An 18,929-nucleotide genomic window follows, 5' to 3' on the forward strand; every position below is an offset into this window, starting at 1 on the left:
TGGAAGTCGAGTTTTATTCAGTTTCTATACAATATGATTACTTTTAAATTTTAACTAGAGAGGATGTGAGCCACAAGAGCGTGGTTAGACTGCTCAGGAGTTCAAGCCGTGAAAAAAGTGGTCGAGGGCCGAGAGGAATGGAAGACTAGCAAAGATTACATCTCAATGATACGAGTAGTCAACAAAATGTCTGCAAACGGAAAGAACCAATTGGCCTGTGGCTAATATTGCTACTATCTCACGAGGTTGCCATTTAAGGAAAAAAAAGAGATGAAACAAAGAAGTTTGTGCACAAGACATGACCACAATACTTGCCAGTATTAGGTGTCCCTGACCAGCAAAGAAGTGTTGAAAGCAAATGTCGCCGGCATATGAAAGGACCTTCTTCTGTTTCTTTTAATCTTTAAAGAGTCCATCCAAAAATGGTCTAGGATCATATTTTTCATCTTTGAAAGGGTCGGGCCGGGTAGGCACTTTTTTCGACTCTGCCTACATGATACAAGTAAAAGCCCAAGTATTAAAAACAAATTACAGTGAGAACAAAAAAGTGGACTGACCAATTTGACAAAAAAGAAAGAAAGACTCAGAAAAGAATAATTACCTCAGAATTTTTAGTGTTAACCACACAGACAGAGTTATTTTTCACTATAAAGTTTTGATCAGCATCAATTTCCCATGGTGTAAAAAACGTATTTGGTCTTGCTTGCCATTTAATTACTTCTCCTGTTGTTGCGTCTTTGAGCACGAACCTAAACTGGACTGTCTTACCAATCGGCATATCCTACAAAGAAGATTGAACAAGATTACATCAAAATTTGCATTTCAGTAAATAACGTATAAACAGTACAGGAACACGGGTTGGTCTCATTGAATCTGTTCATTCTTACAAGTGCAGCTGACGTCCATATGTCTCCAGTGTCTCCTTCCGACCATTTTAGTGGTATTGCACCTGAAGGGTTCCAACCACCTAAAGCTGGATCATCGCCAATGAGAAAAAACCCTTGACCAACCAAACATTGAGACCTTAATTCAAATTTCACTTTGACCGTCTTCGATTGAGCTGAAAATCCAAAAAGAAGAAGCACAGATATTAGAACTGCAATGTACATATACCGAATTGTCCAAGGGTTCCATTGTACATGAATTAGAATGGTGTCATCTGTATATTCGAATTACCTGTGACATCCTCTAATACGTTTGGGTTAGCCAGTGGCTCTTCATCACTGGTCCTCTGAAGCCCTTCAAAGTCCCAGGATTCGAGAACAATCATTTTACTAGTTTCCCCTGTTTTGAAAACCCTGTGTGGGCCAGGTTGCCATGTAAATTCTCCTGTTGGATCTTTGAGAATGAACAGAAACTGGATTCTTTTATTAATAGGCACATCCTACAAAAAAGATTGAACAATACTATATCAAAATTTGCAATCAACATTAGAACAAGAGCATTGATTAGTCTCATTGAATCCATTCTTACAAGTTTAGCTGTCCAGATATGTCCTGGAGACCATTTTAATGGTATTGCTTTTGAAGGATTCCAAACACCAAGGATGGGATCATCGCCAACGACGAGAAATTGTTGACCAAACAAGCACTCTCTAATCAATTGAAACTCCACTCGGACCACCTTTGATTGAACTGAATATATTGCAAAAAAAAAAAAAAAAAAAAAAAAACATAAATTTAAAAACCGAATGGATAATCAATGATCGTAGCGTGAGTAATAACAGAACCAGAAAAACGCAATAGTTTGATCAACTTACGCGTCTCCTGAGATGGAATTTTGGTGCTTCCAGCATTATTCTGCAAAGATTATTTCAGTGTTAAAACTACTAACAACCCGATTTCTTGATTAAACAACATAAAGGATTATTAAAGACGCAATCTCTTCAATAACATAAGATTCAGAATGTAATCTGAGGGAAACCAAACAGTATAATAATCAAATTCTTATAATGTATGAAATTAAACCACAAATCAACAAATTAAACCTCTGCAAATGTATCAAATAATCAACAAATTACCTAGAAGCTACTAATAAAGAACCAGAGAATCCGTAAAATATCAAAGAAAATAAGAAAACTACCTCTGATTGTCGATCAAAAGATGATTGATCAGAAGCTGAAGATTTGCAAGAAACTGAACTGATTTCATCTTTGATTTGTAGTGAAACCGAGTTGTAATTATGTTTGTGCTGAAAACCAACAAACTCAGGCTTCTTACTTGAGCAAAGAAGAGCTGATGATGATGGTTTAAAAGGATAAAATGCTCTGTTCTTGCTGCTCTGCAGAAGCAGAGGATGAGAAGAAGAATTAAAGCTCATTAGGGTTTCCATCACAAACAACCTTCAAGCTTCAGGGTTTTTATTTTCTAGAGAAGAAGATGAAATCAAAAACGTTTTTGGAGAGAGAAAGAGTGGAGACGGAAATCAGAGCAGAGCAGAGTGAAACGGTTACGCCCTTCTTTTCTTTTGATCCTGCTTTTTAAACAACGAAATGGACCCACTTACTCGGATTCTATTACGCCTGAGGCGGTTACACGTGTCCAGATCTTAATGATAGCATCTCTATCGTATGGTTCTGTTTATTGCCACGTATAATTGGGATAGAAGTGAGGGGGCATGAGTGGCATGACCCGCGGTGAAAGTAAGAAGGTGGTAAAATTTTAAGAGGAAGAATAAGTTTCATGGTGTAACTTTTTGCAAAAATTCGAAACCGATCAAACAAACAATGTTAAAACCGCTATTGGCGTGCTTGTTTTTTTTTCTTTTTCTTTTTGCCGGGTTTCATGGCAGTAGTAAGGGGTCGGTTGTTTTTAACGGGTTTATCATCATCCCCGTTAGAGTATAACGTTTGGAGGGATTTTTTATATATCGTTTATGTTTTATGCATTTTGTTTTATTGCAGAAAATCACGAAATAAATTTTAATTATATTGTGAAAATTTAAAGCTAGATGATTATGACATCATATTAACTTAAATCAAACTCTATTCTAATTAGGGATTTTATTGCAATAAAAAAATTCGGGCATTTCAACAGTGGGTAAAAGTATTGTACGGGCATGAGAAAATAATGTCTCTTTTTCTTAAATTAAATTTGCCACTCAATTTGATTGTACGGAATAATGATCAACTCAACTATAGTGATTTACTGACTCAGTGAATCGATCCATCAACTTAGTCCAGTGAGTCAACCCATTTAGATGAATAATCAAGGTGCTAAGATAGCAACATCGATTTTATAATGAACTCTGGTGAATACTTCAAAGCAAGGACTCAAAAGCAATCACATAAGAGTAATATGTAACAAAGATGATTGGTTAAATAAGAGAATGCTCTCTAGAATTATAAATCAAGTCTGCCAAAGCTAAACTATAAATATGGGATCTATTATAGCTACAGGTAGGACTTGTAAGAAGATCTAGTAGAGAATAGAACAGGGGTGGTGGTCGACATGTGATTATTGGAGAGTGCACATGCATGTTAGTACCAGTTCAACATATCGATGTTGTGACGGACTGGAAAATTACGCCTAACGCGCCAAGGCGCAAGCCATAACTCTCAGATACGCCACTCTGATGCTAGTGAATGAGCCTCAAAACTTCTTTACTCGCCAGAAAAATGCAAATCATAACTCCCAGCTTGAAGACTGTGTTTCTCCTTGACTATAGTTCCACGGTGTTGTGACAAGTAACCTAATCCAAATTGTGTTGCAAGGTCTTGGCCAAGAAATATTAGCATAGTCTGTATAGGCTAAAAGGGACCTTTCCAAATGATGCACAAGAATATGCATCATTGTTCTTTCCCTCGTGTTGCACCATGGCGACAATATTAAATTCCAACGCCGTAATTTTGATGCCTATAAGCATCATAAGGCTCTCATGATCAATCCACGCGCCAAAATGATGTTTCGACATCATATATGGTAATCTAGAAAGTTTTAGGCACATATCCGCGATATGCACCTTCAACCAACTATCACTCCCTATATATGTCTTAAGGACATTTCTACAATTGAAAGTTGGGGAGGAATTTGTCGTGCTTGCTTCACTATTCATGGTTGTTCAATATATTTCTGAATAACCGGTCGTGATGGTTTTTTTTTTTTCGTTATGGGCCATCGGCCAATTCAGATGTTGCGCCATGATGGTTGTACATTGTATCGCTAATCCTGCTATGTCATGTTGCACCACTGTGGGGTGTTATTGGCTCTAGGAGAATATCCCGCGTAATGAGCCATGGTAGTTCTACTTTTATCAACGGCGTCCTCCCAACTGGGATGCACCATTTGGTGTGATATTGGCTCTTGTAGCTTGAGTGACGCGCCATAATGTCACATTATGGGCATTAGGCCAATGTAACCCTCGTAATGCACCATGATAGTGTAATATTAACTCTTGGACAATATATCCAATGCAATGCGCCATACTTCGCGGACTATTGTACCTAGGCCAATGTTCCCCTTAACACGCAATGGATGCTTGAGATAAAGCTTCATCTCAAGATAATGACGAATCTTTGAGCATGCGCCATGTGAAAAATGCGGGAGTTACACATATCGTCAATCGACTCAAGAAAGCACGAAACTTTGGTAAGTCTTATTAGCAGTAGTAGCAGCAGTGAGTATGTAGTAATAATATTTTCCTACTACAGTTACTTCCTTCGTCATACAAGTCTAACGATTTTATTCATAATATAACAAACATACCAATCATTCAAAATAGTAAGGAAACAATCAAGATTTATTAGGCCAGCTCCGGATGAATCATTATAACTGCATGAATTCCTATTACAATGTGGAACTTTTAGTCAAGGAGAAACACAGTCTTCAAGCTTTAGGTTCAAGGATAAGATATTACAGACCAGGCGAGACTTAAATAAGAAATAGTGAGTTATTACGAACAGCTATACACAGAGGAAAATATAAATATACCAGGGGGTAATCTAGAATTTATGAAGATTAGTAGTGAGGATAAATGTCGGTTAGAGAAGGAATCAACAAGGTTAAAAGATTCTAGGCCTATAAGTATTCTCGCTGGTGTTTATAAGATAATTGCAAAAGTTCTTGCAAATAGGTAGAAGATGTCCTCCCCAAGGTGATATCTCAAGAACAAGAGGTATTCCTTCGCGAGAGGTAAATTTTGGATGGCATTTTGATTGCATATGAATGGATAGACTCGCGAATAAAAAATAAGAAACTAAGGAGTTTTTATAAAATAGATAAGGAGAAAGCTTACGACTGTGTAAACTAGAAAGTAATATAGGTCATTGGATGCAAAATGGGGTTTGGTTGGAGGTGAATAAGATGGATGAAAAACTTCTATGAAGACACGCGGTTCTTACTTCTTGTTAATGTGGCAACTTCGGGTTTGTTTAAGAGATCAAGAGGCTTTCTTCAAGGAGACCCAATCTCTTCATTCTTATTTCTAATGATCGCAGAGGTCTTCTCAGTTTTTATGAAGAATGACCTAAATAGTGGGTTAATAAATGGTTTTAGCGTCAAAAGAAATTGAACACAAATAACACACTTGTAATTTGCAGACAAAACTATTTTATTTCTTGATGTAAATCCAACACACTTTACGATATTAAAAATATCATACTTTACAATTTACTAGTTTGAATATCAGTTTAAATAAGTCTTCAGTTATGGGGTAGGAGATTGTGCTAACGGTTGTGGAGCATGTGCTAGAGTGCTGATGTGTGAAGTTGGAAGCTTGCCAATTGCTCATCTTGGACCGACTATTGGGAGATTTTTAAGAATGGTAAGTATTTGGGACCCAGTTATTGACAGGATAAAGAAACGGTTGGCGCCATAGAAACGCTAGTTTTTCGAAAGGTGGGAGGTTGAGCATTATTAAGAGTGTCTTAATCTCGATCCCATATATTATCTATCTTTAATTACAATTCCAACTTCGGTAGAAAACGCTGAAAAGGAGAGGGTACCAAGTACACCATCAACATTATTTTAGGCAACCTGTATGGATAAAACCTATTACAATTTCAAGTAGATCCAATTGAAGATTCTTGTACGATATGTAGTTCTCTTATCTATTCCACAATCAATATGTCTAGACAAAGAAGTCCATAAACCTAATTATGTAGAAGAGCTCTTGGACGATATCACGAATCAATATCCAAGATCAATCTAGTCGTATTCAAATCAAGATGATCCGAATTCTGAAAAGTATGAAAGCTGTAATCTATCTTTCAAAATACGAATTCAGCAAGAACAAGTCTTCATATTGATCACAATTAATAATGACTTAAGCTACTTAGACTGATTATGTACTTCTTTTCATTCCAATTATAAAAATAAAAAAAATATAATATGAATAAAAGGAAAAACACAAGACGTACAAGAAGTTTGTATTGGAGAACAACTGTACCCGCAGAAAAACCTTGGGAAATCGTCCAACTTTAAATACCAAATTGTATTATGCCTCTACAGACACTAGCCTACTATCATATTTCGGACTGGAATATAGCTGAAACCGAGTTAATCCTCCAAGAAATTCAACTGCAGTCGTGATTAAGGCTGCACAAGACCCGGTCCGATTTACCTGTACCGACCCGGACCCGAAAGACCCGGACTCGAACCGATCCGTACCCGGAGTTATCGGTACATGTACCGGTTCTGAATGTTGATACCCGGTATAGACCGGTACAGGTACCGGTTCTGGGCTATTCCCCGGTCTGTACCGAACCGAAAAACCCGGTAAATTAGATTCATTGATATCTTTTAAGATATTACATCCTAGCCGTCCCTTTTAGGTTTAGTCTCATCTTCAACTCCAGGTACAAGTACTGGTCCTGGTCTTGGTACAGGTACAGATACAGGTACAGGTACCTTCGTTATTTTGAACTTAAGTTGTAATGTTGAACTTTATATGTTAAGTTAGTTTGTTGTTAGCCTTTGTGTTTCAAAATTTGGGTAAAAAACCCGGTATCGGTCTGGAACCGGACCGGTCTTACCAGTACAGGTACAAGTCCAGGTACAGGTACAGGTACACAAATTGAGGAACCGGTGAACTCCGTGTACAGGTACCGGTTCCATCAAAAACCCGGTCCAAACCGGTCCATGTGCATCTCTAGTCGTGATCCTTACGTCTCTTGAACCTTGCTACGCTCTACATAGTTGATTCCCATAGTTGGCGTCCTTTAAAGCCTAAGAGTTGCTTCAACATAAGTGAAGACTTATGATACTAATCTTCCTCTAACAGATAAGCCTATTTGATTTTACTTGATCTTAAGATTTAGATTTGGGAATCTGTTTGCAATAGACAAAGTCTAGCAAACCTCACAAATAAGGAACACTTACACTTAGTTGGATAAGAATACTAGATTACAAACCATCTCTCAAAGACAATATAAACAAATCAATGAAGACGAGTTATAAGTATATATCATGGGGAAGCACAAAGTCTGAAAAGAAGAGCACTTTGCGAGTTTTATTTATCTCGTTTTTTACCGGAGAACTTTGCAACTTATATCTATCCCGTTCAAGATCGGAGATTCTCGAGAACCTCGACGATTAACAAAAATAAGATATGAATTCACGAACTATTAGGTAAACGATAGTTGAACCAGGCTTCATGAGGCCCTAAGTGCGGTCTTTAAGGCATAAACCTAGTTATGTTTCTTAGATAAAACCTAGGTTAATAGAGGACGACTCTAGAAAACAACTAGGACAAGAAAATATCAGGGATTGAGAAATCCAGTTGCATGAGTCTCTCAATTTATGAATTTTCAAGGCTCTAGGTAGCTTCGAATTCAAGCTAAGACAACTTCAGATTCAAACAAATACTTTCTCATTTTTGATGAAATTATTATTTGGAATTCATGTAAGCATGTAAGAAGTTTTCCTTGAAATTACACAGAAGATTATACACTTCAGGGTTCTAGAAAATTTTACAGTGATAGTCCGCATCGGAAAACATGCCTTTAGAACTTTCAAGCACAATCGTGTTCATTAACACTCAAGACTTAACCCATGATTCACAAACACAAAGTAATTTAGTGATCAAAGTTGTCTTAGATTTATTTTATAGAGTTGTAGCAACCCCAAACATACTTGTGAAAATAGTTTATGAGCATTTGCGAATTCATTATTGGATAAGCACACATAGGGGTATGCATAACTATGAACCAGTTTGTAAACTCAGATTGTTGGGGTACGCGCATTGGGTATGTGTACTGTTAGACATTCACGAATTCATATCCCAGGGGTGCGTGTGCTTGGTATGCATACCTTCTCCCTAGTCGCTAACTCAAAACCTTAAGGTCGCGTACTGGGTATTATACCTGCCTTATTCTGGAATTCAGATCACTAGGGTACGTGTACTGGGTATCCGTACCTACCTTGTATCTAGCATTTCTATAATTCTGAAAACTTTATTTAACTAATTTAAAATTTTCTCAATCATTGTAAATAATAAATATCATTGCTTGTAAATCAGAGACGAAGAGAAATTTATGATTTCTAAATATCTTGATCCTGATCAGAGATTTACGAGAACCTTGTAAATCAATAAGAACAAGATCAGGATACATCATGAGCTATCAGGTAAAATATAGTCGGACCTGGCTTCATGAATCCTTAAGTTAAGTCGTTAGTCGTAAACCTAATTATGTTTCTCAGAGGAAACCTAGGTTAATAAAGGACGACTCTAGCAAGCAACTAGGATATAGAAGTGTCAGGTAATGAGAAATATAGTTGTACGAGTCTCTTTATTTATAGATTTTCAAGACTCTAGGTAGATTTAAATTCAAGCTAAAATAACTTTTGATTTAGGCAAACACTTTCTCAGTTTAGATGAAATGCTTATTAGGAATTTATATAAGCTTATGAGAAGTTTTCCTTGAAATTACATAGAATAATATACACTATGGTCCAAGGTTATGGAACCGCGTACAATGATAGTCTGTATTAGAAAACATGCCTTTAAAACTTTGAAGCATAATCGTTTTCATGAACATTCAAGACTTAACTCATGATTCATAAACACCAAGGGACTTAGTGATAAAAATTGTCTTAGAAGTGTTTTAAAGAGTTATAGCAATGCCAAACATATCTCTGAAAATAGTTTATGAGCATCAACGAATTTAGTACTGGTTACGTATGCATAGGGGTACGCATACCTATGGACCAGTATGTGAACTCAGGTTGTTGGGGTACGCATACTGGGTATATGTACCTTTAAAAATTCACGAATTCATATCACAGGGGTATGTGTATCTACCATGTGTCCAGAATTTTAGTAGTTTTGAAAACTTTCTTTGACCAATTTGAAACTTTTCCAATCGCCATAGTTAATAAATATCATTGCTTAGGCATTTTCCAAATGATCTACTTGAAACAAAAATAGTTCATGAACAATAAATTGTTCTTAACAAAGATTTTTAAGGACCTATGAACATCCATTGCTTGAATCATATTTCGAGATATTTTTCAAGACAATCTTGGCTCAAAATTTGTTCTTTGCAATATTAGATCTATAAAAATCATACGACATAGTCTCATAAGATAGAATGTAAATATCGTGAGTAAATATAATGGTTAAATCTTCACATACCTCTTTGTCAATGAAGTTCTTCAAATGTCTTCATCTGATCTTAAGTCTTCCATCTTCGAGGGTTATTCAATGATGTCTGATATACTCAACTACCATACTATAATCCTAGTATGAGACTTGACTTTAGTAGATCCGAAATCAACATATAATTTTCTGCATCTAACATTGACAACAAGCTTGAGATAACAAAACTTGCAAGTTCGGCCGAGCAGTGCTCTAACAAACACATTAGATAAAAACATGCGTGGATTTCATTGCGGGGGGAGGGGAGGGGATGAAAAGAAGTTCATTGGGTGTCATGGTTGAGGATGCACGAGTTAAAAACACAAGGTGGCTTATGCATAAAGCCTGTAAGATCGATGAAGCAAGCACTTTTAACTAAGTGGCTATAGAGATACGAAAATTAAAAAAACTAGTCTATGTCGTACAATCATTCAAGAAATTTTTTGAGGGAACGAAGAGGCGTAGCCATAAGAAATCAGAATCAAGGGTGTGGTATGTGTAAAAACATCCTCAAGCAATAGAAATCTTAAAAAAAGAAAAGGGACAAAACAAGTAGTTTTAATATGTAAAAATGTCCGTTTTGGAGAGGATTGTTAGAGAACAACAAGGAACTGTTTCCTAATTTTGGAGAATATCATGCAAGAAAGGAAGAGTGATAAAAGGTGACTAAGATTTCTGGGGTGTTTTAATATGTAAACACCCTAGAAATATTACTTAAGGCACCCCAAAAGACATGTGTTATTCGGACTCCAGCAATGGATAAGGGGAGACCACTGGATAAGGGGTGACCTTCTTCACAAATTCAAAAAAATATTTTGGCGGGAAAATATTTCTTTTCACAGGCAGATTTTTCGATCGGATGTTGGAGGAGTTTTTGTGCGATTCAATCGCTGAAAATTCATGGGTAGATGTGATATGTCATAGAAAAGCTGGTATAGGTGTTTGTTTCAATCAAATTTGGCTGGATAACTTGGTTTAATCCAAACATTGAGTTGGAGGATAAACACAAACTTACACGAGTTTAAACGTGTACTGCTCGTGATTGGAAGACTTAATCAATATTCTGGAGCGTGAAGAAGGTACAAAAGGAAAGAAACACAGTTGAGAACGCGTGAAAATCATAAAACAGGGAAGAAAATCTTCCCGAAAATATTTTTTTATCACCCGAGTAAAGGAGGATTATCTCGAGTTATGGAGGAGATTTCTTGTGTTGTAGGTGTATAAAAAGGGTCTTGAAGTATCATAGAAGGGGTGTCGAGAGTCTGGGGGGCTGAGGAGAGCCAGAGAAGAAGAAATTCGAGTTTTCCCAAACTCGGTTTTTGCTGCTGTTTCTGCTGATGAACATGAAGAACACGAACAACGGACCTGCAGAGACAGTCGTTTTTTAACAGTGTCAGCGACATAGAGGCGAGGGTCGCAGCACAGTGTTTACAGCACTTTCTGTCTGTCGTTTTCTGTAACAGCTGGTTTGTAACACTTATAACTGTTACAAACGCGGTTTTATTGTATTTCTCATATTCTCATCATTTGTAAACCATTTTTGAGCATCAATGAAATTCTTTGAGAGGTTTTCCAACATGATGAGCGGCTAATTCTCTCACAACCAAGGCAATGGGGAAGCTATTTACGCATGAATAATTGGTAATTATTTATTCTCTCTAATTTATAATTTATAATTCACTCAATCACTGCTTTTGCAGAGTTTTTAATTGTTTGCAAAAAATTTCTTCATTAGTTGTGATTCAATTAGATAGGTTATGCTTTGTTTAGAGAATCTATGCTTAGGGGATACAATTAATTTTTGAGAATTTTCCAGATTATTTGTGAATTAAGAAATAAGAGTCTTAAAAGATAATTAGAGTTTTGAAATGTGTATCATTCAATTGTGCGTCATAGTGGAATCTAGTGTCTTGGTTACCTCTCGCCCACTTTGTTAATATTTTTGTATATAATTTTATTAAATCTTTAAATTTAATCTTCACAAATCCGAGAGTTTGAACCTCATTACTACAACATCATTGAAAAAATATTATCATAAATCCAACACACTTTAGGACATTAAAAATATCATACTTGACAATTTACTAGTTTGAATATCAGTTTAAATAAGTCTTCAGTTATGGGGTAGGAGATTGTGCTAACGACTGTGGAGAATGTGCTAGAGTGTTGAGGTGTGAAGTTGGAAGATTTCCAATGACTTATCTTGGACCGACTGTTTGGAGATTTTTGAGAATGGTAAGTATTTGGGACCCAGTTATTGACAGGATAAGGAAACAGTTAGCGTCATAGAATCGTTAGTTTTCCGAAAGGTGGGAGGTTGAGCATTATTAAGAGTGTCTTAATCTCGATGCCCATATATTATCTATATTTAATCACAATTCCAACTTTGGTAGAAAACGCTGAAAAGGAGAGGGTACCAAGTACACCACCAGCACTATTTTAGGCAACTTGTATGGATAAAACCTAATACAATTGCAATTAGATCTAATTGAAGATCCTTGTACGATATGTATTTCTATTATCTATTCCACAATCAATATGTCTAGACTAAGAACTCCATAAACCTGATTATGTAGAAGAGCTCTGGGACGATCTCACGAATCAATATCCAAGATCAATCTAGTCGCATTCAAATCAAGATGATCCGAATTCTGACAAGTATGAAAGCTGTAATCTATCTTTCAAAATACGAATTCAACAAGAACAAGTCTTCGTATTGATAACAATTAATAATGACTTAAACTACTTAGATTGATTATGTACTTCTTTTCATTCCAATTGTAAAAATAAAAAAATATAATATGCATAAAAGGAAAAACATTAGACGTACAAGAAGTTTTGTATTGGAGGACAACTGTACCCACTGAAAAACCTTGGGAAATCGTCCAACTTTAAATACCAAATTGTATTACGCATCTACAGCCACTAGCCTACTATCATATTTCGGACTGGAATATAGCTGAAACCGAGTTAATCCTCCAAGAAATTCAACTGCAGTCGTGATCCTTACGTCTCTTGAACCTCGCTACGCTCTACACAGTTGATTCCCATAGTTGGCGTCCTTTAAAGCCTAAGAGTTGCTTCAACATAAGTGAAGACTTATGATACTAATCTGCCTCTAACAGATAAGCCTATTTTATTTTACTTGATCTTAAGATTTAGATATGGGAATCTGTGTGCAATAGACAAAGTCTAGCAAACCTCACAAATAAGGAACACTTACACTTAGTTGGATGAGAATACTAGATTGCTAACCATCTCTCAAAGACAATATAAACAAATCAATGAAGACGAGCTATAAGTATATATCACGGGGAATCACAAAGTCTGAAAAGAAGAGCACTTTGCGAGTTTTATTTATCTCGTTTTTGACCGAAGAACTTTGCAAGTTATATCTATCCCGTTCAAGATCGGAGATTCTCGAGAACCTCGACGATTAACAAAAATAAGATATGAATTCACGAACTATTAGGTAAACGATAGTTGAACCAGGCTTCATGAGGCCCTAAGTGCGGTCTTTAAGGCATAAACCTAGTTATGTCTCTTAGATAAAACCTAGGTTAATAGAGGACGACTCTAGCAAACAACTAGGACAAGAAAATATCAGGGATTGAGAAATCCAATTGCATGAGTCTCTCAATGTATGAATTTTCAAGGCTATAGGTAGCTTCGAAGTCAAGCTAAGACAACTTCATATTCAAGCAAATACTTTCTCATTTTTGATGAAATTATTATTTGGAATTCATGTAAGCATGTAAGAAGTTTTCCTTGAAATTACATAGAAGAATATACACTTCAGGGTTCTAGAACCTTTTACAGTGATAGTCCGTATTGGAAAACATGCCTTTAGAACTTTCAAGCACAATCGTGTTCATTAACACTCAAGACTTAACCCATGATTCACAAACACAAAGTAATTTAGTGATCAAAGTTGTCTTAGATTTATTTTATAGAGTTGTAGCAACGCCAAACATACGTGTGAAAATAGTTTATGAGCATTTGCGAATTCATTATTGGGTAAGTACGCATAGGGGTACGCATAACTATGAACCAGTCTGTAAACTCAGGTTGTTGGGGTACGCGTATTGGGTATGTGTACCGTTATACATTCACGAATTCATATCCCAGGGGTGCGTGTGCTGGTTATGCATACCTTCCCCCTAGTCGCTAACTGAAAACCTTAAGGTACGCGTACTGGGTATTATACCTGCCTTTTTCTGGAACTCAGATCACTAGGGTACGTGTACAGGGTATGCGTACCTACCTTGGATCTAGCATTTCTGTAATTATGAGAACTCTATTTAACTAATTTAAAATTTTCTCAATCGTCGTAGATAATAAATATCATTGCTTGTAAATCAGAGACGAAGAGAACTTTACGATTTCTAAATATCTTGATCCTGACCAGAGATTTACGAGAACCTTGTAAATCAATAAGAACAAGATCAGGATACATCATGAGATATCAGGTAAAATATAGTCGGACCTGGCTTCACGAATCCTTAAGTTAAGTCGTTAATCGTAAACCTAATTATGTTTCTCAGAGGAAACTTAGGTTAATAAAGGACGACTCTAGCAAGCAACTAGGATATAGAAGTGTCAGGTAATGAGAAATATAGTTGTACAAGTCTCTTTATTTATATATTTTCAAGACTCTGGGTAGCTTTAAATTCAATCTAAAATAACTTTTGATTTAGGCAAACACTTTCTCAGTTTAGATGAATGCTTATTAGGAATTTATGTAAGCTTGTGAGAAGTTTTCCTTGAAATTACATTGAAGAATATAAACTATGGTCCAAGGTTATGGAACCGCGTACAATGATATTCTGTATTAGAAAATATGCCTTTAAAACTTTGAAGCATAATCGTGTTCATGAACATTCAAGACTTAACTCATGATTCATAAACACCAAGGGACTTAGTGATAAAAATTTTCTTAGAAGTGTTTTAAAGAGTTATAGCAATGCCAAACATATCTCTGAAAATAGTTTATGAGCATCCACGGATTTAGTACTGGTTACCTATGCATAGGGGTACGCATACCTATGGACCAGTATGTGAACTCAGGTTGTTGGGGTACGCATACTGGGTATGTGTACCTTTAAAAATTCACGAATTCATATCCCTGGGGTATGTGTATCTACCATGTGTCCAGAATTTTAGTAGTTTTGAAAACTTTCTTTAACCAATTTGAAACTTTTCCAATCGCCATAGTTAATAAATATCATTGCTTAGGCATTTTCCAAACGATCTACTTGAAACAAAAATAGTTCATGAACAATAAATTGTTCTTAACAAAGATTGTTAAGGACCTATGAACATCCATTGCTTTAATCATATTTCGAGATATTTTTCAAGACAAGCTTGGCTCAAAATTTGTTCTTTGTAATATTAGATCTATAAAAATCAGACGACATAGTCTCATAAGATAGAATGTAAATATCATGAGTAAATAGAATGGTTAAATCTTCACATACCTCTTTGTCGATGAAGTTCTTCAAATGTCTTCATCTGATCTTAAGTCTTCAATCTTCGAGGGTTATTCAATGATGTCTGATATACTCAACTGACATATTAAAATCCTAGTCTGAGACTTGAGTTTAGTAGATCCGAAATCAACATATAATTTTCTGCATCTAACATTGACAACAAGCTTGAGATAACAAAACTTGGAAGTTCGGACGAGCAGTGCTCTAACAAACACATTAGATAAAACACATGCGTGGATTTCATTGGGGGGGGGGGGGGGGGGGGGGGAGGGGATGAAAAGAAGTTCATTGGGTGTCATGGTTGAAGATGCACAAGTTAAAAAACAAGGTGGCTTATGCATAAAGCCTGTAAGATCAACGAACCAAGCTCTTTTAACTAAGTGGCTATAGAGATACGAAAATTAAAAAAACTAGTCTATGTCGTACAATCATTCAAGAAATTTTTTGAGGGAACGAAGAGGCGTAGCCACAAGAAAATCGGAATCAAGGGTGTGGTATGTGCAAAAACATCCTCAAGCAATCGAAATCTTAAAAAAAAAAAAAGGAACAAAACAAGTAGTTTTAATATGTAAACATGTCCGTTTTGGAGAGGATTGTTAGAGAACAACAAGGAACTGTTTCCTAATTTTGGAGAATATCATGCAAGAAAGGAAGAGTGATAAAAGGTGGCTAATAACGGGTCGTAAACTCCTGCATGGGATTTGGGGTTTTAAAATGATTTATAGAGAACAAGAAATAAGCGATATTGTTGCCTTCAACGAAACAATCATGGACCCTCAATATTTAGGGAGAAAAGAGGATATAAGGTTATGGGTTGGAGGGACCAGTGAAGACATACTTCTCGGTTTCTTTATGTTACAAAATTATCCACGAAAAACTACAACAACGAATACAAGCTCAAGAAATACGAAGAAAAATGCCGTCAAAGTACATATGGAATTCAGCTGTCCCACACAAAGTTTCGTTCATTGCTTGGATTGCTGCAATATATTAATGGATTAGCTAACGGTTTATCGTCTTTGTAGAAGAGGTATGTATGACAATTGCAAATATGAATTATTATCCGTGTCATCAAGAACCCCAATCAATATCATACATATATTTATTCGTTGTGTATTTTCTTAGAAATTTTGGGAGCTTTTCCTAAACTTATTGGACTTAACATGGGTCCCGTCGAATTCTTGTTTGGATTTTTTTGTCTCATGGCAAGTTGAAATTGATAATTGAACCTACTGAAATCCTCAAATTTCATTTGTCTATCGCTATGACAACAAATATGGAAAGAAAGGAACGAAAGAACCTTTCGTAAAAAAATTAAGAAGAAACAATAGAGAGGGTTTTATTATTCAAGTGAAAGCTTCTTTATTCGTCTGGAAAGTATTCACGGGTCCTTTAAACAATTTAAGTTTGCAGATTTCATCCATGATTGTAGGGTTTTTAAGCGGTAACCGGTATCATCATAATCATGCAACTGGGAAATGATTCTTTTATCCTATAAGGCTCTGGCCTAAATTATATATCGAAGCGGATCGGTGAACAAATGGGTTTGACAAAGGAAAATGACAAATCATCTCAACTGTCATTTATTTTATATCTAAGGGTCCAGATTATTGATATGTGTCAACTTTATCTGCTTATATAACGTGATATAGCTATACGGCCTTATCTATTGGCTTACCCGAGCCATATATCTTTACTTAAGAAAAGGAAAAAAAGAAACAAAACCCTAATCGTTTTCTTTTTCTTAGTAGAAATTTTTTAAGAGATATATTTTAAAACTAGTTCATCGTTTTCTATTAATCCAACAACTGTTATCAAAAATCAAAGGTACGAGATACTCTTTTTTAGCTGTAGTACACAGTACGTATTCTAGTTCAATACAACAATCGTGATCAAAAAATTCTTTGATAACCCATACGACAATTAATTGCGTAATCGAGTGTACTTTATCTTTTCTTCTATAACATGATCTATTTCAAGAAAAAACAATGCAAATCCGAACATTATTGAACCACAATTTCAATACTTGCGTTTTTTGTTTTCGTGATTACTGATACTTAATATTATTTTTGATATCTGATTTCGGCGAAAATGGAATTGCCCGACTTTTTAATTAACTGTGGATTCTGATCAGATGCTAATGAATTAAAAAGAAAGAATCCGGGAGAGAAAAAGAATGCTAATAACACTTTCAAAACTCAAACAGTACTGCAAGCTACAAAACTTATTAAAAACATTTCTTAGTGTCAACTTTGAGTTTGGTGCCCAGTCAATTGATTGACTTTGTTTAACTGTGTTGACCATCCGCTTTACACTTAAAAATTGTAAAATTCAAGGTGCTTCAAATAGTTTTTGCATTCATCTACGTTCAACCATTCATGGCCAACAAATAACTTTCTTCCATTCATCTAGTCATTTCACAGTTTTAAGTGTAAAATGAATGGTCGATAGTGTCAAACATGGTCAATCGGTTGACTGGGCACCAAACTCAAAGTGGGACAAAGTTAGGCACCAAGCGCAAAGGTATATGTATACCATTTTATGGGCACCTAAGTCAAAATATCCCAAAAAAAAAAAGAAATAGTGGGTTGTAAGTACTAACGATGATCTTGTCGCTTAAAGCATCAATTGTGACAATCAAAACAACTACATAATCGATGGATGGAAATTTTAGCATCCGTAGTGGGGTATTCGAAGACAACATCTTTTCTGTAAACTCTAGTCCGGAGAAAGTCTCTAGCTTGTATTCAGTGTTCTTCCTTTCCCCAGGAACCAAAAAGATCTTGATGATTTTTGATCTATCTAACCTGTACTTAATGCGTTTTCCAACTATCTCAGGCTGCTGCTAAAACAAAATTTTATATCATCGATTAGGGAAAGAAAAGAAGAACATATTTCTATATCCAAGAAGAAAGTTAATCGACGTACTTGAGATTGTTGATGCTACTTGTTAAGAATTTGAAGAATTTCTAATTTTTTATAATCCGAGAAAATCAAAATTCTGGGATACGATTCGAAAGAATTTAATGGATTTTCTTCAATTAAAAACTGGCCCGGCTAAGCCAATAAGTCGTACCTATATCACGTTATATGAGCCGAGAAATTTGACACATCATCAATAATCTGGACCCTTAGATATAAAATAAATGATGGTTGAGATGATTTTTCATTTTCCTTTGTCAAACCCATTTGTTCACCGATCCACTTCGATTAGATATATATATATATATATGTTATATCTTTTAAGTGTTTTCTCTGCACTTATTATTGGACTTTTGAATGATTTTATCTTTCCAAAAAATAAAAAATATTGGAATTTTGAATGGATTTTATCTTTTCCAAAAAAATATTGGAATTCTTGCTGAAGAGCTCCAAGCATGCATTGTTACAACGGTTCACTATTCTGTCTATTTTCAAAAAACAACTACCATTAAGATGAGATAGTCTATTATTAAAAAGAAAAAAGACAGGAGTGTGTTCAATTGTTCTACCGGACTTCAAGGGAGTAGTAATTATGCTATCACCGCAGCTAGAAAATACACACCCCAACTTGCATGCATTACACATTAAATTTGGACCGAGTAAAAAAAATACACATTAAATTTGTATACTTCGGTCTCAGCATTCAGGGGCGGAGCTAGCTTAGAGAACTGCACACCCAACCCAACGCGCTCGCAAGCCAAACTATACTTATAATGGGATTTTTAGTACAAATGGCTTTCCAAGCCTATTTTGCACTCCTAAAATATAGATATCAAAATTTTCTTTTTTTGATTGGTAAAGAGAATTTAGTGTTGGCAAGTTTCGAATTCTGGTATCATCATCCAGTAGCTTTATCACTATTCTATCGTGACACCTGCTAGATAG

General features: G+C 35.7%; 1 protein-coding gene across 1 annotated transcript; it reads right to left on the reverse strand.

Annotated features, from left to right (window-relative positions):
• Window positions 1–210: 210 nt before the first annotated feature.
• Window positions 211–2,331, reverse strand: LOC113337793. Its single transcript, XM_026583379.1, has 7 exons — window positions 2,083–2,331; window positions 1,760–1,799; window positions 1,474–1,634; window positions 1,177–1,384; window positions 888–1,060; window positions 602–781; window positions 211–489 (listed from the first exon to the last, which is right to left on the reverse strand). The coding sequence occupies exons 1-7, from the start codon at window positions 2,329–2,331 to the stop codon at window positions 397–399; spliced, it is 1,104 nt and encodes a 367-aa protein (XP_026439164.1). The 3' UTR covers window positions 211–396.
• Window positions 2,332–18,929: the final 16,598 nt, after the last annotated feature.

Source organism: Papaver somniferum, unplaced genomic scaffold (genome assembly GCF_003573695.1).
Source record: "Papaver somniferum cultivar HN1 unplaced genomic scaffold, ASM357369v1 unplaced-scaffold_18, whole genome shotgun sequence".
NCBI classification, from domain to species: domain Eukaryota; kingdom Viridiplantae; phylum Streptophyta; class Magnoliopsida; order Ranunculales; family Papaveraceae; genus Papaver; species Papaver somniferum.